At 41.6% G+C, this 25,680-nt stretch overlaps 2 protein-coding genes across 6 annotated transcripts in view; both read left to right on the top strand.

The window, feature by feature from the left end:
• pag1 (phosphoprotein membrane anchor with glycosphingolipid microdomains 1) overlaps positions 1–22,306 on the top strand; it is a 51,969-nt gene extending 29,663 nt beyond the window's left edge. For 3 of the 4 annotated variants that reach the window (XM_044335862.1, XM_044335863.1, XM_044335864.1), the window contains 8 exons: positions 5,665–5,700; positions 7,592–7,823; positions 9,240–9,297; positions 12,255–12,351; positions 13,189–13,358; positions 13,583–14,014; positions 19,023–19,082; positions 19,382–22,306. In XM_044335862.1, coding sequence (XP_044191797.1) covers positions 7,636–7,823; positions 9,240–9,297; positions 12,255–12,351; positions 13,189–13,358; positions 13,583–14,014; positions 19,023–19,082; positions 19,382–19,744 — 1,368 coding nt within the window. In that variant the 5' untranslated portion in view covers positions 5,665–5,700; positions 7,592–7,635 and the 3' untranslated portion in view covers positions 19,745–22,306. The remainder of the gene's footprint in view (positions 1–5,664; positions 5,701–7,591; positions 7,824–9,239; positions 9,298–12,254; positions 12,352–13,188; positions 13,359–13,582; positions 14,015–19,022; positions 19,083–19,381) is intronic. The other variant, XM_044335865.1, reaches the window with a different exon arrangement.
• Positions 22,307–24,085: 1,779 nt separating this feature from the next.
• Positions 24,086–25,680, top strand: part of znf704 (zinc finger protein 704) — a 53,327-nt gene continuing 51,732 nt past the window's right edge. The window contains exon 1 of one of the 2 annotated variants that reach the window (XM_044335522.1): positions 24,086–24,829. In XM_044335522.1, the coding sequence (XP_044191457.1) occupies positions 24,569–24,829 (261 nt within the window). In that variant the 5' untranslated portion in view covers positions 24,086–24,568. The remainder of the gene's footprint in view (positions 24,830–25,680) is intronic. The other variant, XM_044335521.1, reaches the window with a different exon arrangement.

Below are 25,680 nucleotides of genomic sequence, written 5' to 3'. Positions count from 1 at the left end.
GATCGGTCTGCGAGGTCAGGACAAGACACGGAAATTCTGAGGGAGAGAGAGGGGCTTTGTCATTTTCTAGTGAAGACATAAGACACATGTTGCTGTTTCTGCAGCCTTGCAGCAGGGAGGGATTCGAGGGTAGAGGAGATGAGGTTGGATTCTTGAAACCAGATCCTTCGAGTTAACCACGAGGCCACTCTGCTGTCCTGTTAAAATGTTGTTGGGAAGGACTTATCATAAAAAAGACCTAGTTCTACTTCTTACATAATGTTTTCATGGTGGTAGAGAGTATATACAGAGAAGATCGTGCAAATATTGTGTTCTATGCGGCCAGTAGAAAGATAAAAAAATCAAAGAAGTAACAGAAGAGTCTTGCAGGGTGTGGGACAAAGGTTCAGCACTTTGTTCCACACCCTGCATGTCTCTTGTATCTCTTTGAATCATGAAAAACTCGAGGGAGGGAAACGTTTATCTGCTTGGGGAAAAATGCTTCATATTTCGTTTTTATGTCCCCAGTAGAAGATCGATATGCTGCCGGCAGATATAGCCAGCGTATCATGAAAGAGAGAGGAGCAGGGCCTCCGTGTATAGATGAAGATATTACACATATCTGTAATAAGAGAGAGGGAGAGGAGGGAGGGAGAAGAGGGAAGAGGGGAGAGCCTTGCTAAATTATGCAGTCTCAGTTTCCCCATTTAGGGAGGATAGATCAATTTCTCATGCTAAAACTATTTTAACCCTTAGGATGGGCAGCGTTACCAAGGCAACGCAGATTATGTCCCCTAATCAGAAGCACCTGTTTTCATGCTTGTACAAGCATGCAGACGCACAGACGTGTAGGAGCACATGCAGAGACGGACAGTGATTAGTAAATTAGACTGCGCGAGGAAAGACTTGCATTAAATGTACAGTGACCCACATACACACAAACATACACACAATACATATGGACACTTGCTGCTAGTAATGATAGCATCTGATTCAACATATGTGTATGGCTGTGTGTCTATGCATGTGTGTTCGTGGTTGTGTGTGTGCATGTGTGTGTGTGTGTAGACGTATAATTGCATTATCTCCAGGGTCCCTGTAGCCTGTAGAGAGTAATATTTCATCAACCCTCCCTGGGGATGGGTGTCATTATGATTATTATTTGGCCTTCACTGCTTCTTTTTCTCTTTATATATTTGATCGCTTCCTCTGGTTGTCCCCTCTCTCGTCTTTGTTGAATTCTGGTTATTGTGGTTGTGGTTTCTGCACATCTTGATCAACACCCCCCCCCCCCCCTCTTTATCTTCCGTTCTCTCCTCTCTTGGCAGCAATCCCCTGTCCTCCTTCTCCCCTCCCCCCATTTCTCCCACCCCCACCATCCAAATGGCCCTCCGGTCAGGGCACAAGATGGTCAATGGTGAGTGTGTATTATGCGCATGTATGTGGATCTGTGTTCATTGTTTTCCTATATGTATATGGACTAAATGTTCTCAAAAAGATAGAATGAAAGTGAAAATGAAAAATGAAAAAAAAATGTGTGCATGTAATTGAAATCTATATGTGTGTCTTTTTAGCAGTGTCATGCGCTGCTTTGTTGATTTGTATTGGTATACTTGTAACATATATGTATGCACTCTCTCTTTGTCGCCCCTAGCTTGCCTACAATGCTAGCACAGAATGCTACATGCTGGGGGTGTGTGATGGAGATGACAGTGAGATGAGTCGTTATAAGGGGTTTTTGATGTGAAGAAATTCTTTGTCTGTTTCTATTGGATAGTTTAATACCAAATTTTGGACACAGCATTTACTTAACTGTTGGAAAAAGTAACAGTATGGAGGCCCTGCAAGTTTAGGGAGCATAAGGTCTTTGGGTTGTGCTTATAGTCCCTGCAGAACTACTGGAAGTGTGTAACACTAAATGTGCAGGGTGTGTGCATGTATTCATATTTTTACCGCCCAGTAAGATCACAGAAAATTAGACAATGTGATTCTTTTCCATGCAATGCCTTCATAAGAATAAATCCTACTCCATTCCCCAGACCAGTGCACGAAAAGGGAGTGTCTGCAGCAAAAATTCTTATTGTTTGGATTAAACTCCAGTCATCACTCTCTTCTCTCCCAACTTCTTTTTAGAATTTTGGAAAATACTCATTTGAGTTGCTCCAGAGCTTCATAGCAAGAATGCTTAAAGAAAGTTGATGCTTTTTCTCCCCTGAAATAACTGGATTATTTATTATTGTAGAAATGCCTCTGGCTTTCTCTTTATGAGAAGCTTCCTGGGGCTCGGTTCTCAGCCACCCATCCAGCTGTAAACCCTCACCGTCTGCGTGCGCCCAGAGGACCCTACAGAGGGAGGTGTCACACAGCCACACAGGCACCCACAGAAGCTGAAGCACTGCACTGCCTGTGGATGTTAATTCTCTCTTTTTCCCTCTGTATTTTGCTGCTATCCAACAGCTTGTCCAACAGATGAAACACCCCCCCCACCCATACACACACATAGACACAGACGGCTTTGCCTGGCTGATATGCTTCACTGCTGTGTCAGGTAGGGTATCAGCATTTAGAGCAGAAGAGCTCAGGTTGGATTTCTTGGCTCTTTGGCTCTTAGTTTCTAGCATTCCTTGATGGGGCTTGTGGTTAACCTCGGGTCTGTGTGTTTGTGTGTGTACAGCTGGGTGAGGGTAGAATTTGGACCTCTGCCTTTAATTCCCAAAACACATTCCTTTTCAAATGGCTTTTCCAGTCAGTTATTTTCTGTGGCATGAAACACAGGACAACCAAACTGATTGTCTCTGATCCAAGGCTTCTGTTTTCTTTCTTCAAAGCCTGAAAGTGCCGGGAGAAAGAGAATGACAGCATAACGAGAGTGCAGTTGTAGTCCTTGGCTCGCTGTCTCGGATCACATGGTGGCTCTGTGAGGAGTTTCCACATTGAAAAGATACTCAGAGCTTTTATGTGTGGTATTTATCAAATATGAAGTGTATCCTCACAGGGAAAAATGGATGGTTTACTCTGCACATATTTTCAACTCAGCAGGGAAGTATTTCAGAAATGTTATCCAGAGGTGGATCTGTGTTTGTACTTAACAGGTTCCTCATACCATTTTAGTGAAGATGGAGATTTTTTTAGTGGCTGGAAATGTTGCATAGTAGATTGGGAGAGTGAACTGGAATATTGGAATGAAAAGGGATGGCTGCAAGTGCAAGGAATGTGTTGGAGCTCTCAGCTCTGAGAGAGAAACCTTAATGTTACCTTAAAGCAAAGCTATGTCATATTTGCTAAACAGCGGCCACTCGAACCCTACTGGATAATGCTGAATGCTAAGTATGTTAATCTAAGAGTCGTAAAGTCAACAAACTGATTTACTTATGCCAGTTAGACTGCAATATCTATCTTATATATTGGCAATATTAGCTAAACATTAGCCACTATAAGCTAGTGGGCATACCAGACCAAGTAAGGCTGCCGCAGAAAAACCCCTGAGTGTATTAAATTTTGGAAAGGGGGTGTTTTTATTGCTCAACTTAACATTTGTAAAAGTAAGAATGTGTTATTTCAAGTTACTACTACTACTACTGCATACATTACCACTCTGTAAATCACTTTTCATGTGTTCTCAGAAAATCAGAAACCAAAAGGGAGAAATTTATATTTTGAATTCTTGCATTTCATGATTGTGCCCCCAAGTTTTGCAGTTTTTAAATGAAATACAGTGACATCATCCGCTTATGTAGCTGGAGTCCTTACTTCGATACAACAATTCTTGCATGAAGCGATAACGTGGTGTTCAGAGCAGACAGTCACACTGAGCCTGACCGCATCCTGCTACACAACACAAGAGTCATAGACTCTGAACAAAAACACACATTCCTGCTAAATTCTCCTTCTTATCTAACTTACAAACATGAACACGTCTTTTTCTGCACCTTAGCTTTGTGAATGACCCACTAAACAAATATTCACCTGGGAAAAGTGCACCACTAATGCCAGTTAACAACTAAATTGCTAATTAGCTGCTCAGCTGCAGCACATTAAGCAGCATGTTAACATACCTGAAAATGTCACTTCCATCCTGCTAGATGCTGGTTTGGTCATTGCTCTTCAAAGTCCCTGTTAACAACACACTGTCTGCCCACGTTATTTCTGTGTAACACTGGTAACCTGCCAGCTAACATCAATAAAACAAGCCGAACAGCTGGCTGAGACAAAAAGGAGCATTTCAGTTTCTCATGTCATTATAAGTTAAATTTCAGTGTTTATAACAGTTTGTCCATATCTAATGGAAGATCAACTAAATGATTTTTTTTGGCATTTTGGCATTTTGCCTTTTGCTTGTAACAGTAGAGGGACAAACAGGAAATGCAGATAAAGAAGAATAGGGGGATGACATGCGCTAAAGATCATATTTGAACTGGGAACTTTGCGCTTACACAATATGCGTCTTAACCATTATTATTATTATGATTCTTTTTTTGTTTTTGTTTTTTTGCTGAAACATCTTCCCAATTAAACTAAACTCGACTATTTGAGACTGAAAGTTCATTCTTGAACCCAGGAAACAGCAGTTGACAAAATAATTTCACCTCAAGGTCTATGCAGCAGCTGTTCTGAAGCTTTCGATCATATTACATGTTCTTCCTCAGCAGAGGGAGTTACCCAGTTGTTTTGGGATTGTAGATGTTTAGATATCCTACTGAAGTTTAGTAGCTGACTCTGAACTTCGACTCGCATCATCATCATCACCATCGTAATCATCACGTAGGAGTACATAACTGTACGCACAAACACCAACAACACATCTAACCTCACACACACACACCTGCAGCTTCATAGTCCACGGTGAGTGGCGTTCAGAAACATTTCTGTGGATTTTTTTTTCTCTGTACCACCATAAATAGCGCTGATGGGTAGAAGGGAATGTTGCCATGGCGACACAGTGCTGTGGCAGCCGGTAATTATTCTGGTTTAAGTGCCAGCAGAGAGATACACACGCGAGCTGGCACACAGTGGCAGATAGTGACACCTGGACACGAGCCTCTCAGACGAGACCCGATAAGGAATTTATCAGACGTTAGTCGTGTTAGGGGTGGAAGACCTGATTACGTTTTGACCACATGTAGACTCAATCCCAAGGTCCAAATCCCAGAGAGTGAGAGTGTGTGTCCACCTTAATTTAAGATTCAGAGGCTTGCCTGCAAGATTATGATTCACAAACACAAGTTCACAGCAGAGATTCAGGGATGTGCTTGTATGCATGTAAGTGTGTGTAGAAGACAGTAGATATCATATGTTCGATGATTTGATTCAGAGATGATGTCACCTGGTTATTATCCTCTCAGTTACATGGGCTGACCAGTCAATAAAGTGGACATTGTGTGTGTCCTGCATTGTGTGTGTTTGTGCGTTTGTGAACAGAAAGCGTGTGAGGTTGCAGGCAGTCTGTTGTCCAATATGTATTTGATACAGGTATTAAAACACAAACATACTCTCAATTCCCTTGCTACTTTCACACTCACACACTTGCCCAGCCTACGTCCTCGCATTCACACACACTTGTAGTCCACACACACACACACACACACAGACACACACACAACACCACCTTCCAAGGATAATATTCAGCTCAGTGCTTTACTTCCACCAAGCAGTAATCCGCCCCTTTCTTTATCTGCTCTCTTCCAGGCGAGGCCGACCTGACTAATCATCCAAGGTGTCAAGGTAAGGCTGTGTTCAGCCATTTGCACTGATAGCAACATGAGCCCCGGTGTATTTTTCATCCGGAGGAAAAAAACAACTGGCGTTTCAACAAAACAGGAATCCCGCAGAGTCCATTTTGAAGAAGTTAAAATTGGCTTCTGTAGCTCAATCTCATTCGCCACAAAACTTGTTCGTCCTCGCTGCTGAAGAAGATGAGGAGCGCTTCCCCAACTCCCACACTCCCCAGTCGCATTAGCATAGCCGAGCAGAGAGAGACACAATGGAGTTTTTCACCGCTGGCACAAAATATACACACACACACACACACACAGACACACACACACATACATACATACACTTTGCTCCAGACAGGAGTAGGGCTCATGCACACGCCAGAAGAAAATAGACGAGGAAAGATAGATTGTCATAGTTTTGTCACCCTTTCCTGATTGCCAGGTCTGCTGCAGCTGTCTTGGCTGATTGAAAGGAGAAGGGCATGCAAGAGGGCAGATAGATAGATTGCCAGAAAGAAAACACCCCCGACTTACTGTGATTTTCACCCCCGTCTGTCACCTGCTCATCTTTTCGTTCCTCTTTTATAAACACCGCAGTGCCAAATGTCCTCACATGCACATACAGCGTACACACACAGTGTGTAACTAACCCACCACTTCACATTTATTTCGTCTGGAGTTTTTTTGAGGCTCAAGCTCATCCCTGCCACCGCCTTAAAACCCCCACCCCCTCCTGCCGTGACTCAGCCGTAGCACCACGCACACCGCCATAAATCACCCGTGATAACATCAGGGGTTCCATCAATTCAGTGAAACCCAACTTTGGCTGTTAGACAGAGACGTGATGAGGTTGCTTATGCTGTGCGCAGAGGCCCAGACAGCAGTTGTGGAGGCTCTAGTGTGAGGGCCACTGCAGCAGACTGAGGCTGATCGCTGTCTGCACTGCAGTCTGACTCCGCTCTGTGCTGCCACCTGCTGGTTATGATGTTTGGTAACAGGCTGCAGTTGAGCTGCTGGTGAATGGTACACTAATTTAATAAAAATAATACTAAAGGATAACTCTGGTGATATTCTATTTTTTTTTTTTTGCTAATATCGAATTGTATGAAAAGACCACAACCAGTAATCAGCCTGATTATTCCTTTGTGCGGTAGACCTTCATTGTTGTCCCAAAACTATTAAAAACACATCAGTGAGCCACATCCGTCATTACGATGAGTATGGGCGTTGTAGTTTATTTTGAGCCTGTTCCACATACATCATCCTGCTGCTGTAAACACTCACTAGTGCACCAAATCCACAGCTGAAAATAGTCCCCGACAACACAACTGTTTACTCCAATTGTAGTAATTTTTGTTAAAAACTACAGGCCCAATCTGTTTTAGGAAATCATTTTGCCTTTTTAAAAATGAAAATGTATATTTGTTACTGTTTTTATGAAGATTTATGTCTTCATTAAGAACTCAATGTGTTTGGAGCTGAGACATCAATTTGTTCTTCAGTTGGAAATGATAACAACTTACATTACAGTGAATGCATGAAAGTTAGACTTTAGTAAACTTGGGTTTCAGAACCAAGTTTTACAGTATTGAAAATGCAGGTTTCTCAGACGAAGCTCCTGCATCAAAATCAACTCAATCCAGTATGATATCCTTCAGCAAACTGGGTTTATCCTCAACCAACAATAATCATTTATGGGTCCACTGATAAAGTTGAAACACACAGATTCTGAGGTATTTAATCTCAGTGTTTGGTAATATAATATTGGGTTTTAAAACAAGCTCCATCTGCTAAAAGCTGTTAGTGTCTCCGTAGAAGTAATAGTCTGGTCACAATATAATTTAAATGACAAAATCTTAATGTGTCTCTTTTTTCTTTTTCTTTTTGTTTTTCCCCAGCTGGTACCTGTCCGATGTCCTCTCCTCCCACAGTGTGATGCGTCATGGCTCCGGTGCTGAGTGGAGTGTGGTGGGGGCCGGAGGCAGGTGTCGCCGGGTCAGGGGCGGCAGCTGCTAGTGGGGTGGCGTCGTGGCTGGGCAGTGGGCAGCTGGTTGTGGTCGTCACCCTAAGTGCCCTCACTGCCCTGCTGCTCGTCTCTGTGCTGCTGCTCCTGTGTGCTAGCTGCCAGGGGTGAGCACCATCTCACACACACACACATACATGACCTACATATATGGCAGTACTAGTGTTGTTCTAGCATATAATCACATGTCTATAAGACTTCGGGAACAGCTGATGTGTGTTTTGATGACAGCTTCCTGGTTTCAAGCATTGACATGTCCTCAGGTTAAACTATCTAAATAGAATCTACTATGGAAATGCCGGCTGTTCATTGAAGTGTTGAAAATAGCGCAGATACCTGAGAGGGCATTCTCAGCTACAGTAAATATCAGTGCAGCAACAATGAGGAACAGTGCTGTTGAGTAATAGTAAATTATGCCCTCAGGGTTATGATGACTTTATTACAACAATTGTGAATGAGTATATGTGCTGTCAATGTATGTTTGACCAGCAGAACCAGCCAGCGTATAATGAAGATTTAATGTTATGAAATTGTGAAATACAGCACAGTCTGTGAGTATTTGGACAGTTTTGTTTTGGCTCTGTACTCCAGCACACTGGATTTGTCATAAAACAATGACTATGAGGTTAAAGTGCTGATTTTCTGCTTTAAATTCCAACATCAAGATGTGTATAGGTTATTGTATTGTAAATGTTTTTATGCATATTCCCAAGAGTTAGAAGAGCTAAGAGTCCTGCTTGCCTAATATATAGAGTAGAGAAGAGCTTTAATGTTCCAAAGGAGCGATTTGGCTTACAGACAGTAGTCAACAAATAATACATAACAGACAAAAAAAAGTATACAGGTTAATGCCAACACCACTGTTATCATTGTCATTTGTCAGAAACCAAGGTCACATCCACACCTGCTAACAGTCCATTTCGTTTCAAAAGACAAAAGCTGACAGAATGAAAGACCTTGTAAACCTGGATGGATGTGAACGCTCACAAACGTCCAAAAGGGTGTGGTCACATCACATTCCTGTACAAATGTTCATTCCTTTTTTCATTCACTTCTATTGATGTCCAGCCAGCTCTGGCGGTTTCGCAGATCAGAGTTCACATTTGTTCAACTTTAACCAGGCAGATGTGCTCGGTCGGCCAGTAGAAAAACTGCTGCGCTGTGTTTGGAAATGGAGAAGTTTTTATTCTAGTGTGTTCCCCATCACTTTTAGTACATTCTCAACTCTACCACGCTACGAACTGTAGCGTCACTTACCCGCATCTGAAACACGATATCGTGTCCTTATTCGGAGCTGAGTGCTGGTGAAGGGAAATGTAATGCGACCGCACCTTTAAACCTCAAAGTTCAGCACTTTACACTCATAGTCATGGGTTCTTTTGAAATTCAATGTGCTGGAGCCTAAACAAAGAATAACACCCAGGCCTACACCCAGTCCCAGGAGAGAAATAGCTTTATAACAATTTTTAACTATAAGAATATTACCACAATTTACAATATCCCCCTTCCTTTTTCTCTTGTAGGCAGAAGAAAGCAGTCAATGGACACCCAGCAGTGGACCATGAGAACCTCATGAATGGAGTGAGTTGAACTTGAGGTTTTTCTAGAGGAGGGGTGGGATCAATAATTTAATATGAACGCTGGTAAAATATTTATTCATGCATTATCCTTGCTCTTGCTTAAATGAAATCGCCCACACAATGTAGACACACATCCATATGCACACACACACATTCACATACATACAGTCCTCATTAGTCCCGGCGTGGGAGAGTGACGAGTCCGCAATCAGACAGCGTAACTGCTCGTAAATGAGACAGTGGATAGAGATTCCAGATCGGCTGCATGCCTGAATAATACACACAACACACGCACACTCACACAAGCCTCCACCCTGACATCCTATGACACACACACACACACACCTTCTGACATTCGCCTCCTAACCCACTTCCATCACTCCGACAGCGAAACATACACAAAACAAAAACCTCCCTCTACACACGGCTGATTGACGGTTTTAAAAATTGCTGGCAGGTGCTGATGGGGAAGTGGTTACTGCTGGTAAGAGAGTACATGTGGGAATTTCCAGTGACTGCTATTCTTACAATTAAATAAAGAAATATACAAATATATAAAGAAGGAAGAAAACAAATTTAATAAAACAAAAAGACAAAAGAGACAATAGTCTGATAAAAATAATATTCTGTCAGTATTCATAGCCCTTTGCCCTTTCTAGGTTTGTACTTGATGATTATATAAACATACACTACATCCTCTTGAACATCGTGTCATGCACATTCATAGTAATTACCAACTCCCATAATGCTGATGCTCACATTTAAGTATGACAAATGCCTGGCTTTCGCAGTGACTCCCACTTACTCTCTTATCCTGTCACTCCCTCTGGGGCTTTGTGTGTGTGAGCCTACACGCTTCCATGTGCACATACACATTCCCTCAGATCGTTTTTGATGGATATCTTCGCTGTAACCTCAATGCAGTAGCACAATTGCGGGGTGGTCAAATTGTTTCAGGAGGTGCCCCTTTAAATGACGGACGGACCATGACGCAGCCTGTCAGGTTAAATGGGGGTCTTTGTCTTTGCGGATGAGTAGATCAGCTCTCCTCATTCACCTGCAATCAGTCTGACTGTCTTTACTGCAGCTGTGTCCCAACACTCAGCCTCTTTTCTTAGTCATTCACTTTACAGTATGTGGTGTTTTTTAAAAAATAATTTTAGCCTCAGGGTGCAAATTTATAAACTACATTCATAATTTCATTCAGTGTGTATTCAGACTTATTAAACTACCAGAACTTAGAGGTCTAGACAGAAACAGAACTGAGTGACCCATTTAAGATCCTGATTAAGTTTAGTTTATTATTCATTTATTTGGCTGGGTCAATGCTTATCAATTATATTTCTGAAAATATGCCAAAAGGCACATTTTCATCTGGAGTCCCTGAGTTCATACAAAAGATAAACCATTCTCAGTGCAATAAAAGAGCACAATAGCCTATAATACAATACAATAAGACAATACCATACAATAAAACATTCTCAATGCAATCAAAAGTTATGAAAGTATTGGAAGCACTGGCTCTGTATTATTGTTTATCAATCACTCAACCATGAGGACCTTGACCGGGATTCATAAAGCTGGAATATAATGATAAAAGATGGAAGTTGATGCTGAGACTGAGAAAAAGTTTCTCAGTTTTTAGTGCCTTCCTTCCTCAAGCAAATAAAACAACAAAAGAATAACATAAGAAATCATTTGGGTCATAAAATAGTTAAAGATTACATCATCGTCACCGATAGTTGTGAGAGTGCATGACCACTAGGTGGAGTTGTGGAGCTTTTAATACACAACCGGACTGCTCACACAGAAGGAAAACAACAAACCTAGAACAACAAAGAGAATCTTGACTTGAACTGGTCAAGACGTTGTCACGTTGTTTTCCGTGGTCTTAGTAGTAAGTAATTAAGTGATATCCTCACCTATGGAAACAACACAGTTAGAACAAAGTGCTCTCTGATAATGCCTCAATGCAGCAGGTGCTCAGCACTTCCTGTCTTCTTCTGTTGATTAGCATACTTTCTTTTCAGTGACAGTTATCTGGGAGTTGAGAGAGTGTTAATTTGAGTGTCAGATCATAGAGTTGATTCGACACTGCATTCTCACAGTTTATTTAGAGCTGCTGAATCTACCATGTGATGTAACAAATAGAAAAACTGCCTTAAACAAGGAGACGTGGTTTAAAGTCTCAGTGCTCTGCTGAAGTGTCCTTGAATATCACTTTGGGTGTCCATAAAGTATCATCGTCTATGGTTTACATTATTATTCATGGGACACTGCTACATGCCGTTATGTTTAACCTCTTCAGTTGAACCTGATGCTTGACTTGGTTTTCTCCTATTAATGGACCAATATGACATTAAGAACATAAAATGTGATGTGTCCATTACTGAATAGAACACTTAATGTCAAAAGAAGGATGTTAGATCAACTCTGCCTGCCATAAACCCAATTACAATCAACTGAGATAAAGAAAATAAACAGCATATCTTCATTAGGCATAAATTAGTTAACAATTTTGTTTTTTTACACTTGCTGAAATTGTTAGCTATCTTTAGATGTAATTTGTTGGCGGGTAAATATACACTACATTTAATTAACCATGCATAATACACCAATAATGAGCTTGGTGTAATCAGAAATATGATTTGAAAAGCTTAGAAAAGCAGAGATAAAGGATAGGGAAGCATGAAAATTGTTATCAGTTCTATAAATATGAGAGTTGTTTTCCCCAAAATCTTGAAGATCCTGAAAAATAATATCACAAACGTTTTGTAATATGTTGCACAGAGGCAGCTGTAAAAGTCATTTATGTTGTGCAAGCTGACAGGTGCAGATTGATTTCTGTTCCCTTTAGGAATTAAACATTTATTGTGTGACTTGTAGACATGATTTTCATGCACTTGAAATTGCTGAGGTGAAGCTGTAGTAATAAACATGATGTCCTTTGTTGTGCAGGTGTCAGAGAGAGAGACGATCAGCCAATCAGCAGAGAGTCCAGCGACTGATGTGGCCGTCAGCACCTCTCACAATGGACCTCTAACCAGCGGTACAAGTAAGCCAAGACAAGGGCTGCAACCACTGATCATTTTCTTTATCAATTAATCTGCCAATTAATTTCTCGATTCATCGTTTTGTCTCTAAAATGTCTGAAAATAGTGAAAATGCTTGTTATAATTTCCCAAAGTCAGTGGTTACATCTTTAAATTTTGTCCGTACAACTGTCCAAAACCTAAAGATATTCAGTTTACCATCATGTATGACAATGAAAAGCATTAAATCATCACATTGGAGGGACGTTTTTGTTTGAATAATGACTAAAATGGTTAATCAATGATCACAATAATTGCAAATTCATTTACTCTCAATTGACTAATTGATTACTTGAGGAATTCTTGCTGCTCTAGCCAAGACAGTTAGCTTTAGCTTAGCATGTCATGTCTTTGTTGTCCATGTAGTTAACTGTTATAACTTTATGATAATAAATAATAATAATTAATAATTAATCTCTGCTGGCAACATGTAGCATGTTTCTGCTGTCCAATAATTCAGCTACATGATAATAACATTTGCTTAGCAGCTGGTGTTATGATACATATTTGTTGTCTTTCAGCTTTGGTTCATTTTAAGCCTCAGCTGTTGTTTTTTATGACCATATCTACTATAAGTAATGTTCTCAGTCATTTCTACTTGGGTGGATACTAAATGCCAGTAACATAAAACTGTGCAACTGATCTACTTTGCAGTGACATTAAAGGAAAAAATGTGACTCATTACAAAACTACTTTAAAGTCAGTGTTAAAAATACATTTTGTTCTTGTGACACATTGAAAGTCACCGAACAAGAAGTCATTTTTCTCGCCCTGACTCTCCCTTTTGACTGCTCCTACAGTTCTCTCAGACACACAGGACACCAGTCCCCAGCTGTCAGAGGAGATGCTCTCCAGCCAATCAGAGCTCAGGTCCTCCAAGTGTCCTCAGGATCGTGAGCTCCCCAGCATTCCTCCAAACAACGCCCTTATCGGGGACGGACCGCCAGCCTCAGGGGACAGCACCTATGAGGTTAATGCTTAAAGTCACCTCTCAAAGGCAGAATCACGTTTTCACTCAGACTGGGCTTGAATGTGCCTGTTATGGAAGATTAAAGCTTTAATTGGTTGACTGAGCAATTGATTGTTTCCATGAGAAGTTTATTTTGAATCGATGAGTGATGATGAATTGGAAGCATTTTGCTCATCTACTGGCTATCAAAAAAATTCAACATTTTCTTGGTATCCTTTTTCCAGGTGGTGAAAGAGATTGCGGTGGCGTCACGTGATGTCAGTGTCGAAGACTCCCTGTACGAGACGGTCAAGGAGCTCAAAGACCAACCCTCGCAGCTCGGCCTTCCCAACGGTACCGCCCAGCTCAGCCAAGATGAGCCCCCCCATCATCCCCCTGTCCTCCTCAATGGCCACCTCAGCCCCTGCACGCCTGAGCGGGGGCCCCTGTGCGCAGGGGTGGAGTATGCCTCGGTGGACCTGAATAAGAAGAGCCGCCACAGTGCCGACATGGAGGCCAAAAGGCGCTCCGATAATGCTGCCGTTCCATCTCACAAGCCTGTGGAGGAACCAGAGGAGGATTTACCTCCACCGGTACCGGAAAAGGTTCTGGATGAAAACGACAACCAGCCGGTGGTGATGAATGGGCTGGCAGGGGCTGGGCTGCACAATGGAGAGGTGAGGATAGTGTGTGTGTGTGTGTGTGTGTGTGTGAGAGAGAGATCTCACACCTGTAGATACCTGCAGAACGCAAACGTTAGCATAATGTGTGTTGATTCATATTTCATTAGAACGGAGAATTTAAAAAGCAACACAGAACAGAAAACATAAAAAACTGCAAATTTCTCTCATAAGAATTCACATTCAGATTTACAGCCGAGTATCTTCTTTCTTGCCTCTGTTGACCCGAGTTATCCTCATCTTCATGACCCAAGATATCCCCATATGAGGTGGGTCATCTGAGCAGGTCGCTGGACACAAGACAACCCCTATAACATTGTTTTTAAAGAGGCCGTGTAGCTGGTTTTAGTAGAGACGATGGAGAACAAAGAAAAAAGGAGACGTACTATCTCTATCTCTTTATCATCTGCTAAGCTGCCTGCTCAGCGCTGCTTTACGTCTGAGCTTTAAGGAGAGTGACAAACCGAGAGAAGAAATTTGAGAGGTGTAGGAGTGGAAGGCGGAGAGGAGAATGAAAATGGGTGCTGGAGTGGGAAGAGCAGGAGAGAGTAACAGATGAAACAAGGATAGTGACAGAGGGATGATGGGAGATTGACTCAAAAAGCACTGAAAGGACCGGGAGGCATGAGGGGTGAGGGAGAAAGAGAGATGGATGAGAGACAGTGAGATAGACACAGGATAAAAGAAAAAAAAAAACTGTGGCAAATAAATGAAGCCTTCTGTAGTGGAGAGGAGGGAGACAAGAAGAAAGCAGGATTGAAGAAAGAGAGAGAAAAGAGAAGAGAGAGAAGAAGAGTAAAAAGAGAAATAGAGGAGAGGTGAGGTGAAAGAAGAAATGCGGTTCAGTATCGTAAGCCGAACAGAGCAGAGCTGCCGCCGCTGCTCTCAGCATGCTGTCTTCCACATGCAGAGATTCGTCAGAGATCCAAACACACACACAAACAAACCAACAAGCACATCCATTAACACAGTTATGGAGCATAGTAGAGAATTGCATCAGGCTGTTAGAGACTGACAAGCACATGTACACAAACATCATATTGTCAATCTGCCATAAAGCTGCATGAAGCGGCAACTGTTCATTTCTACACTCCACTCTCCATTTTTGTTCTTATTTGCATTCTCCTTCCCTCTTCTTTTCCTTCTCCTATTTCAAATGATAATTGTGAGTTTATTACGACTTAGATTTTATTTGGTGTCTTATTTATTGCTGAGATCTGGGAACAGGTCCAGTGGGCAAGAAACTAGATGATTAAGAGGATAGGAAAGCATAAAAAACATATTTCTGCCGCACCAATTACAGTTTCCTCTAATCATTTGCCATTTTCTGTGAATTACATAATTTTACCTCAAAAAATTACTCAAATAGAAGAAGGACAAAAAATCACTCTTTGGTTAAACTGGTCACAGCTTGTAAACAAATGCAACCTGTAGAGGTCACAAGCAAACATTACTTTGCTTTAAGGGATTGGGAACTTGTGCAATAGGTCAAAGTTGAGCCAGGAAGTCACTGCTTCCAGCCAAGAAATTGTCTGCTACATAACCCACAGTAAAACTGCAACTTCTCATCTTTACACTTGAATTTTCGTATGGAATAAACAAAGGAGATATAATATGTTAATTAGCAAGCTTTAAAGATGCTGGTACTCATTTTTCTTTTTTAATGTCAGAGCCAGGCTAGCAGTTTCCCCCTGTTTCCAGTCTTTATGCTAAGCTAAGCTAACCGCCTCCTGGATCCAGCTTCATTTTGAATGGACAGATGATGAGAGTGGTATCAGTCGTCTCATTTTTCTCTTGGCAAGAAAGCACGAGGCATCATTTTTTAACTAAAGTTGGTCCATGTCTGTTGAATGTGTGAATGGGCAGCTTTTTGCTAACAAGTTTGCCATTACAGTTTTAAAAAGTGACAATATGTCAATGTTGTGTTTACATCTCGTTGCCCCCAAATGGCCACAAAATCAATTAATGCAGCTTTAACCAGTTGAAATGATGGACAAAACTACAAAAACAAGTTGTAATAAACCAGAAGTATCTTTCAATGTATGCTTTCCCTCAGTTCATCTACTTCTCCTTTCCTTGTTTCTCTGCTGTTGTAGCCAATTAGGTGGTCAATGCTGCTCATTTGGACAGCAGGTGTGGCTACCCTCCTCTGACCCCTGTTACTATGATGAAATCTTGATCTACTTAGCTACAATATATCTCCAAACCACACTGGCATACACACACACACACACACACACACACACACACACACACACACACACACAAATGTTCTCATTTATATATGATCCCACATGTACACCTTGTTGGCATGTCTAGTCAGCATTAATTCTTTTATTTCTCCCCATCCCCCCATATTACAGAGACTCTAAGACGTGTGTGTTTACATATATTCTGCTACACATAGACTCCCTGGGGCTGATTTAAGGTTAACCCTGAATGTTCCAGACTCCCCGTGGTTTATGCCTGCGTATGACCAGGAGCCGTTGGTGATTTGTCTTGTCAGACAAAGTGTATGTGTTGTGCATGTGTGTGTGTGTATCTGAGCCTAGTGAGCGCCAGCTGGCCACCATCACTGACAGTTAGTCTGGTTTCATGATGGATGAGATGGGCTATAGAAACTCTCTCTCTCTCTGTCTCTGTCTCACACACACACACACACACACACACACACACACACACACTCATCAGTGCATACTCTGGGGTGCCTGCATGTAAATGTCTGAGAGGAAGCCCCTCAGGTAGCAGCTCAGTAAATGCTTCACACGCGCACACACAGAGTCAGTCTTTATCATATACACATTTTTCCTTACATACACCTGGTTTCTGGTTCAACATTCACTGCAGACACACACTCGCACACACACAAACACACACTCACACAGCACTTGTGTGACCTTTCATTCACAGCTTCTTTGATCCTGTGCAGTTGTACGGTTATTGAACCGTCATAAACAGCAGTAACACTTGTTTGCAGTCATTTGACTGTGTGTTGCCTGTGGGCTTTTCATGTGAGGTGCAGGAAATTAATTTGACCCCGTCAGTGGGCTGTTGGGATATACACGGGGGACATGGTCCAGGTAAACTGCAGTATACAGCGTGTCAGCACTGTTGAGCTTTAGCTTGCCACTAAAGGGAATCACTATTGTTTGATAGAGGATATTGCACTGTATGTTTTTTATATCTACAGTTTGTTTGGAGCAGGTTATGTACTTGAATGACCACGTGCAAAACAGGGAACACAGATAATCTGAGCTGATGCATTCATACTGATTCATTTGTGCATGTGTCAACATGCATGTCAGCATGACTGACACATTGACACCTGAATTGTCCATCGTCTGAGGCTGCTGTAATCAGCTTACTGTCACACTGCATGTCCTGTATGTCTTTGTGTCTCCTACGTACACACTCACACCATCCCTTAATCCTCTCTCACATTCACACACGCAAACATCTTATTGTAACACCTCAAAATATGAATCTCTCAGATGTAATGTCTCGGTGTGTATCGACACAAAGCAAACCCATGCTGTTATCAGCCTTCATATGAGTTTAATATACATGAAAATAAAGTTTTTACAACTAATTAAAAGTTCATATGCATCTAAGCACACAGGTTAAATACTGTGTTTATTGCTGAATATGTGACTGAGTAAATTAGAGTTCCACTTTAATTTGCGATGATACTTGAGCCAAGAACACGGAGAGCTGCAAATTAGATGAACAAATATTGTGAGACACACTCAGAGGCGCAGTAGCTGGGTCAAGTCACCTGCGTCCATGTTTCATACGAAAGCTCCTCCGGGGCACTCTGCCTAATTGGTCGACTAATTAAAGTGAAATGGAAAAGGCATCTGCTGCATTGCAGAGTGTGTGTCAAATCTATAAAAGTAATCATGTCTCCAAACATGCGTTATTCATAAAGTAATCATATTGATTTACACTCTTTGAGAAAATGCCAGGAAAACATGTATCTGGATGACGATACTAGGACACAGCAGCTGGGGCGGACGGTTTGATGGATGGATCTCTGTGCATGGTTTTTCATTCAGTACATACGTTTTGTGGCTTGTGTGGAGATATGCCCTTGACAACTACCAAGTGCTTTACCTCAACAAGTGAACGGCTCTTTTTTTAATGCATCAGCATGAACTCCAACCAAGGACTTAGTAAATCTCAATATATTCCTTGCATCAAGTCACGAAAGAACACAAAAAGCTTCCTCTAAGAGATGCATATAAAAATTTGACACAATTTGAAAGTATTAAGCCAATGCTGGCGGGGATATTGAGGTTCTTGTTAGACTCCTAAGGTGTTTGGCGCTGCTGTCAGATGAGCTTTGTTGATTAATGGCTCTCCCATCGATCATAAGGCCAAGTGGACAGAGGCTGTGCACAAAAACATCACAGTCTCTGTCACTGCCTATTGACTTTCACTCAATAATTTTCTTAATGAATGGGTGGTTATATACAACATTAGCTTCATATGTATCACAGCAGAAAAAAGCAAATGCAGGGCTTGTTTCTGTCCCACTGGTGGGAATAGTACAGAAGTCCATTTTATTGATCAGTTACCAAGCGTTCTCTTTAGACATTATAAGAGATTTTCCACTGGTGTTTATGTTTTTGAGACTTGTCAGTAGTTTTCCAATGCGTTTTTGTAATGCAGATCAATAAGAACTGCCACTGTATCTTAATTGCATTCCCTCAAAGTCGTTTGGAACAACTCTATTACTACAAGTTTCAGTATTATATGTAAAAGAGAAAATTGTTTAAACTCTGTGGGTTGGCACTAAATTTGTAAATTTTAAAATGCCACCAAATTCTTAGAAATAAGAATGTGTGACAGCCGCTCACGTTCCTAACAGCCGCTTACCAGGATAAGTAAGCGCTCACTTTGTAGCCTCTGGAGTGTTTTAAACGTCTGACTCTGTGCTCAGTCTTTTCTTTTCATACTCTGTCTGCCATATCTAAATCTATCTTTTTGTTCTTTTCTCCCCCAGTTGCACTCCCCTCTCTCTCCTGCACCAGGGTTCGACAACCACATTTTGTCAGACAATGAGGTAAGTGTGTGTTAAACTCCCTTATTCCCCAAACTGCTATTTCCAGTCCCGAGACAGCAGCACTTTACTCTGTGAATGACAATCCTCCAAGCACCAAAAAGATAAAAAAAAAATAAAAAAAATAAATGTGGAAGCTATGAAAATAGTCATGCAATTTCAGACAATACGCTGTGAGGGAAAAACCAGGCAGGGATCTTTTGGCACGAATGCATCACCTTTTTCGTCTGATGAATTTAATCATGTAAGAATCTAAATAAAGTCAATTCACATCAGCTTTGTGTCTCTTCTGTGTCCTTCAGTCAGCAGTGTACTCTACAGTCAACAAAACAAACTGTGACGATGCTGTAAATGAGGAAGACAAAGAACACGACTACAGCAGCATTGCAGAGATCAAAGGTCTCGTCCCGGCCTCATCCTCCAGTGACCTCTACGCCACCGTCCGAGATATCTACACCCAGCCCGATGAGCCCCAAGTGGGGGAAGACCCCGTCATGGACAGCACAGATCCTGGCTACGAGACCATTCGCATCCCAAAGACTAGTAGCTTGGATGACGACCACAGGGCCGGGCAGGGGGCGGAGGGGTCAGACCCCGCCAAGGCTGAGCCTGACTACGAGAGCGTCGGAGAGATGGGTCTAGGCCGGGAAACGTCGCGTCTCTGAGTTGTTTTTTTTCCCCCTGTTCATCATCATCATCATCTTCATCTGTGGCGGTTTGGGAGAAGCCTCCTCTCTGACATATCTTACAGATGTCACTGCTTTGAACTTGCTACCAAGCATGCTTTCGGTGCATGACTTGGGGAAAAACGGCAGAAATGGCTCATGGCAGCATTCATCACCGATGCATGAGTGTCCTCTTTACAGCTTGGGTACGGTTTATCATATCTGAACTTGACTCCTTTTAATTTATCAACCAGGGTGAATGTGATTGGTACTGGTACGCCTATTAGTAAATGAACTGTAGTACCTCAGTCAATGGGCATTAATCATGTGGAAGAGTGCACTTTGGATTACCATTAAACTCCTCTTTTTTTCCTGTGCTGACAGTGCATATCATTGAAAACACTTGATTGTGAAAAAGATCAAATAAATAAACTATCAAATAAATATCCAATCACAGCACATGCAGCGTTTCAGGGTGTTAGCTGAGGACACTATCAGTGCCTGTGACTTAAAAAAAAAATACCAAGAATTCAGTGCCATATAATCATGAAACACATGCACTTACTGTACATATGGAGGTAACAGTGTTATGCTAGCCCCTCTGCAGCTGCTAGTGACTTTCTAGCTTCCACCAGGTGACTCAGTGTCATGTTTTATTGAGTGTTAGATTTCTAAATTATTCTTTGTCAGGTTGCCAGCACCTCCACTGTGCTAGAAATTCCTGTGAAAGGGTATGGAAAGCAAACTCCAATCGTATCTGTGACCAAATGGTTAGTAGAGACAAACATGGCATTTGATAGTTTGTGCCATCAAATAGAAATTATGCCTTTTTGACTGCTACATACTATACGTGTCCTTTTGCTGAGACTATTAAATGCAAATGTACGGGGGTTAAGATGTTAACAGGGCAGGAGAAAGGAAACTATTGTTCTGCAGAACCAAAATTGAAACTAGCGGTGAGAGAAGGAGGCCTGTCTCGCACAAGCTTGTGGTTTCACAAAACATTCTGAAAGCATTTTTAGATGTTTTACAGTCTATGTCAACATTTGTGTGAAATTCATATTTATTTGAAGATGCATATTGTTGTGTATTTGTGAAATGTTAGAGTATGTCTGTGAGAGAAACGTAAATAGGATTTTATAGAGGTTTCTAGCATTTTTATTGAGATATTAAAATGAAAGTGAGTTTTGAGGTGATGACAGTTGTAAAGGTACGCGCCCCCCTGAGTTTAAAAAAAAACATTCATTATTTAAAAAAAGTGACAAACATGAGATCATATTTACATGGTATGGTCCTGTTGACTCTGTGAACCACTTTTCATTCTGTCACATTTTGCAAATGCAAAAGACTTGCAAAGTGATAAAACAACACACGAAACTTGTATTATTACTGCACATCTGTACATCAGCTGTATTTTTTTTTTTGGTTGTCATGTTTTTGTTGAGCCTACTCTTGGTACAGTATGCGGTCTATAGTTGGCATCCCTGATGATTTTAAAGCACAAGGTATAATATTATGGTACTGCATTTATATATAGCTTATCAAAAGCATCATCACAATCAAGTAACATCTCCGCACAATTTGAATAAATAACGCTTTTTAACCTACTAGTAGCACAACACAAAACAAATCCATATCTGTTTGTAGCTTGTACTGACGACATGCCAACCAAGGCTTGTATATAGTTAGAGCACTATTTTAACCAACTGTTACTCGCTGGAAAATTCTACGTAAGCTTTCACTTATTTGTACAATGTCCAGAGTGGTATAATTTTAATATAAGTCTGCTGAGAGCAATGATGTACTGTATGTCAGCCATGTTTTAAAGAAAAAAACTGAAACCCTGTTGTCCAATGGCGTTTTTGCCTTGTATTGTAACTCAAAGTTGTTAAATATCTTTTTGAGTTCTGAGAAGTTGTAACCAATCAAATGTCATAAATATGGTACAATGCGCTGGTACATGCATTTTAAGTGAACAGTGAGTGTGGTACTTTTATTTAAAAATTGAATCACTGTCTGAATACTGTTGTTTGATGTTTCTTTTTCAAATAACAAGGCCAAATGTTTTGTTTTTTTTGCTGTAAATATCTTTCACTTTGCAGAAAAATGCACCCATATCAAAATAATACAGCATCTCCAGCCTTACTTCATGTTTCAATAGACATGCAGGAGCTTGTTGGTCGCTCAGACAAACGCATAGCGAACCCACGCTGACTACCTAATATCAAACATTTGAAATGCTGTTACATCTCCCAGCATTGCTACAGTGAAAACGGGTTTTTAAAGCGCTTCCTGCATTTAAATGAAGCCCTCAAAAAAGTATCTCTTTTTTTCCCAAAAATAGTTAATTATCATCATTATTTACACTGCCAAAAAACACATGGCCCGTTGAGTACATTTTTCCTGCCAAATGATGTGGTTGTGTATCAGGGTGGTGCCATCATTTAGATATAATGGTGTTCACAGAATGCTATAAATGACCTCTAAGGAAATGATCTGTCAAAGAGGGATGTTTTAGTGCCAAATCTAGTCAGGGCAACACACACAGATGCTGTTAATAGATACTTAAAAAAATCACTTATTCTCTCTAGCTGTCCATCTTGGTCATATAAACACACACACACACACATACACATATTTATATATTCCCCTTCAGGGAATTGGGGGTGTGGTAGAGGTTTGGAGATGGACCCTCGCCTGCCTCTCCTTCAGCTCCACTACTCCCGTAATGACACCATTTGTTCCCCCTTACAACCAGCAGACAACTCTATGGTGACACCCGCCCTTGATCACAGGGCAAAGCCTGTTTTGGCAGTTATGACCACATCTGTCACTCCACTTTGTCCGGTTTCCATTCTCTGCATGTAAATATTTTATGACATGAATTGTTCTATTAAAAATATATATATAATAAAATGTGTCATTGTGTCTTTTTATCCACTGGGACGCTGTCATGTAGAAAGATGGTAGGCTGCGTATGATTTTCTAAAAACATTACGTTTGACATTAATTAGGCCATTTGTTACTGTGATAACATTCTCTCTTGGTGATAATCACGATGAATGAAATAGCCTCCTGGTGAAATTGATTTATCAAAGCACTGTGGACTTTCTAATCAAAAGGTACACGTTTATTAGATATCATTTTTTTCTCCGAGAGCAGCAACTTGAGTCACTTGAGGTCACACCTAAGGTTTCCTATTTTGTACAGGATGTAGCATTAAGAGTGTGAGCCGCCTGTTGAGTGCCGCTTATGTGTAATATTGTACTGTAACCACTGTGAGAAGAACAATGTGACTGACTGAGCATTGTTTTTTTATCTTGAGTTATTACACAGATAATTTTATAGCATTGGTTGTTTAAACTATCAGATATGACTGGCTAAAATTTGGTCGGCTCTTACCTCAGCAGATGCATGATGTGCATGTGCAGGGTTGATGTTTATAGAACAACTGGCACATAAAGTGAAGAAAACCCCTTAAGAAACAAAGAACCTGTTGTGTTTACATTCACAAAAACAGAGAAGTGAAGGCCATTTTAGAACCAGAGCATAGTAGTCTACTGATTGTTTAGAACAGTGGTTTTAAAAACTTTTTCTCATCAAAAACCCTTAAACTGAGACAAATTAAACCACAGACCCCCATTTGATAAGATCTTGTCTCAGGGTCCCCCATCTGAGACATTTTTTAGATGTTTTATAACAGAAAGTGTATGAAACCCCTGACCAAAATTATCATGCATTCTGTCATTGTGATACTAAGGGATGAAATTATAGTGAAAATAAATGATTCCCCATTTTTGCTGGGGATCCCCTGGAACCCCCTCAAGGATAATTTTAGAACCACTAAAGAAGAAGTTCCATCATTGCACCTGAAAAGTAGGCTACATGTCTGTACAACTAGGTTATAGCATAAAGCCTGTCTGTCTGGTCGAAGTTTCCCTTCCACAGCCCAAATTCCCCGTTTTCCCTTTCTTTCCTTTTTGCAAAACCCCCTCCCTTCTCGTTTCCTCTCCATCCTTGCGTCATTGTTTTGAATGGAGCATCCTCCCGGCTTGCATTACCTTCTGTCGGAGGAGAAGGGGGAGCGGTGGGGGCTTGTGGAGGCGTGTGCTGCGCCGACCAATAGGAGCCCGCCTCGGCCGCCGGACCGCACATGTTTACAGGCAGCATTCCGCCGGTAGAGGCTCTACTCGGCTGGGTCAGAGCACGGAGTGGATCTCACAGGAGCCGGATCTGGAGTCACCTAACGGTCGTATTTTCAAACGTTTCCAACATTTGTGAAGGTAAGACGATGAATGAAGCCGAGCGAAGTGAAATAATTCGACGTATTTGCCTCCATTCTTCGATGTCAAAGTTGTTTTCTAAAGAATAAGCCGTCATTTTGTTAAATCGTGTACAAATGTCATTGCGGTTCCCGAAAGTGGCGGTTAGCCCGTGTTTTCCCGCCGCCTCCACAGCTCACACAGGGAGCAGTGGGGAAAACAAACAGGTCGAACGGAGGAAGATTGGTAGCCGGTTGGATGTGGAGGTTGTTTGGCGGCGAATGAATTGTATTGACGTTGCAGGCTTTTGTCGGGCGCTGTTTTAAAGTTCTCCTACATTATTTTGGTGCTTTCGAGTACGGTGCATTTAGGACACTATTTAGAGTTTTCGCCTTCCGAGCATGTTGCCGCTTTCTAACATTTTGTCAGGGCTGTTGGAGCGCGTAGTCTACCCGCTGCGGTTTTGTGTTTTTCTCGACGTTGTTTACCGGCTATATTTCGACGTTTAATGATTTAAATTCACCGGTTTGCCGGCTCTGAATCCAGTGAGACACTTTTAGACATGCATACGAGGCGTTTAGTGAAGCGGTCGATCCTCGGCAGCCGTGTTTATGCGCCGAGTCCGACGGGGGACGGTGCCCCGGTGACAGGAGTGGTCCAGGCTGTCAAGCAGGAAAACAGAGACGTCTCGGCCGCAGGAGCCCGGCGCAGCGTCTACACCGTGCTCATGCAAGACGGGAGCCTCAAGGAGTTCTCCGAGGAGGAGATAGCCGCGGGGTTCAACCACACTGCAGCCAAAGGACCACTCAAGTCCAGCTTGAAGGTGTGTGTGTGTGCGTGCGAGCAAAGCGCCCCGGCCGGCAGGCAGCGCTTCACTGTTTTTGTTGTGCGGTGTTTTGCAGCGTTTAACCGCTTCCTTCACAGAGCGGATTTAACGGTGCAACCGCTGGCGCTGCCGTTACCACCGATGGCAGATTTAACCAGCTGGGACAAAACCAATATAATTCAGAATAGCCGTAACGTAAATTTGATTGCATATTGCATCAAATAACGGGTTGTCATGACATTTGGCGACATCAGAAAATATGGGACAAAGGGCTCGATAGGGCCTGCGCAATGTTTATATGGGCTAGTGGGTGGGTAAACCGAGGCAAATAAACACACTGACTGCAGCGTTTTGGACTGATGTACAGAGCTGGTTTTTGCACATAGGTTAATGATATATATATAGCACATTTATTACCTATGGGCTTTTTTGCATTCTTCCTTTAGGTGCACATTTGCAGTGAGAGAATCAATTACATTTCGGGTATTTCAATAGAAAAAAATAGGCAACAGCAAATGGTTTTATATGAATTCATTCTGCACAGTAAGGCTATTATTGTTTAACAAATGTTTAAAAAAAGACTGAGGGTTTCCTGTAGAGTTAGAGGCACAATATGAAGTTTCCATGATGTCCAAATTTGTAGTTATGATGTGGGCCTAATTAGAGATGACCTAATTGCCTCCATATCCAGTTTGTATGCTTAGGTGTCACATGACCTCAGCCAAAGATTGTGTGAGGACGAGAAGCCAATTCAGCTCTTGGATGAAAATACTTTCTAGCATAGGGGAAGTGTGTGCGTGTGTCTCTGTGTGTGTGTATGTGTGTGTGTCAGTGTGTGTTTGTGTTTG

The sequence above is a fragment of the Thunnus albacares genome, chromosome 19 (assembly GCF_914725855.1).
Source record: "Thunnus albacares chromosome 19, fThuAlb1.1, whole genome shotgun sequence".
Taxonomy (NCBI): Eukaryota; Metazoa; Chordata; class Actinopteri; order Scombriformes; family Scombridae; genus Thunnus; species Thunnus albacares.
Note: the sequence above shows the minus strand (reverse complement) of the source record. Positions and strands in the feature narration are given on the sequence as shown.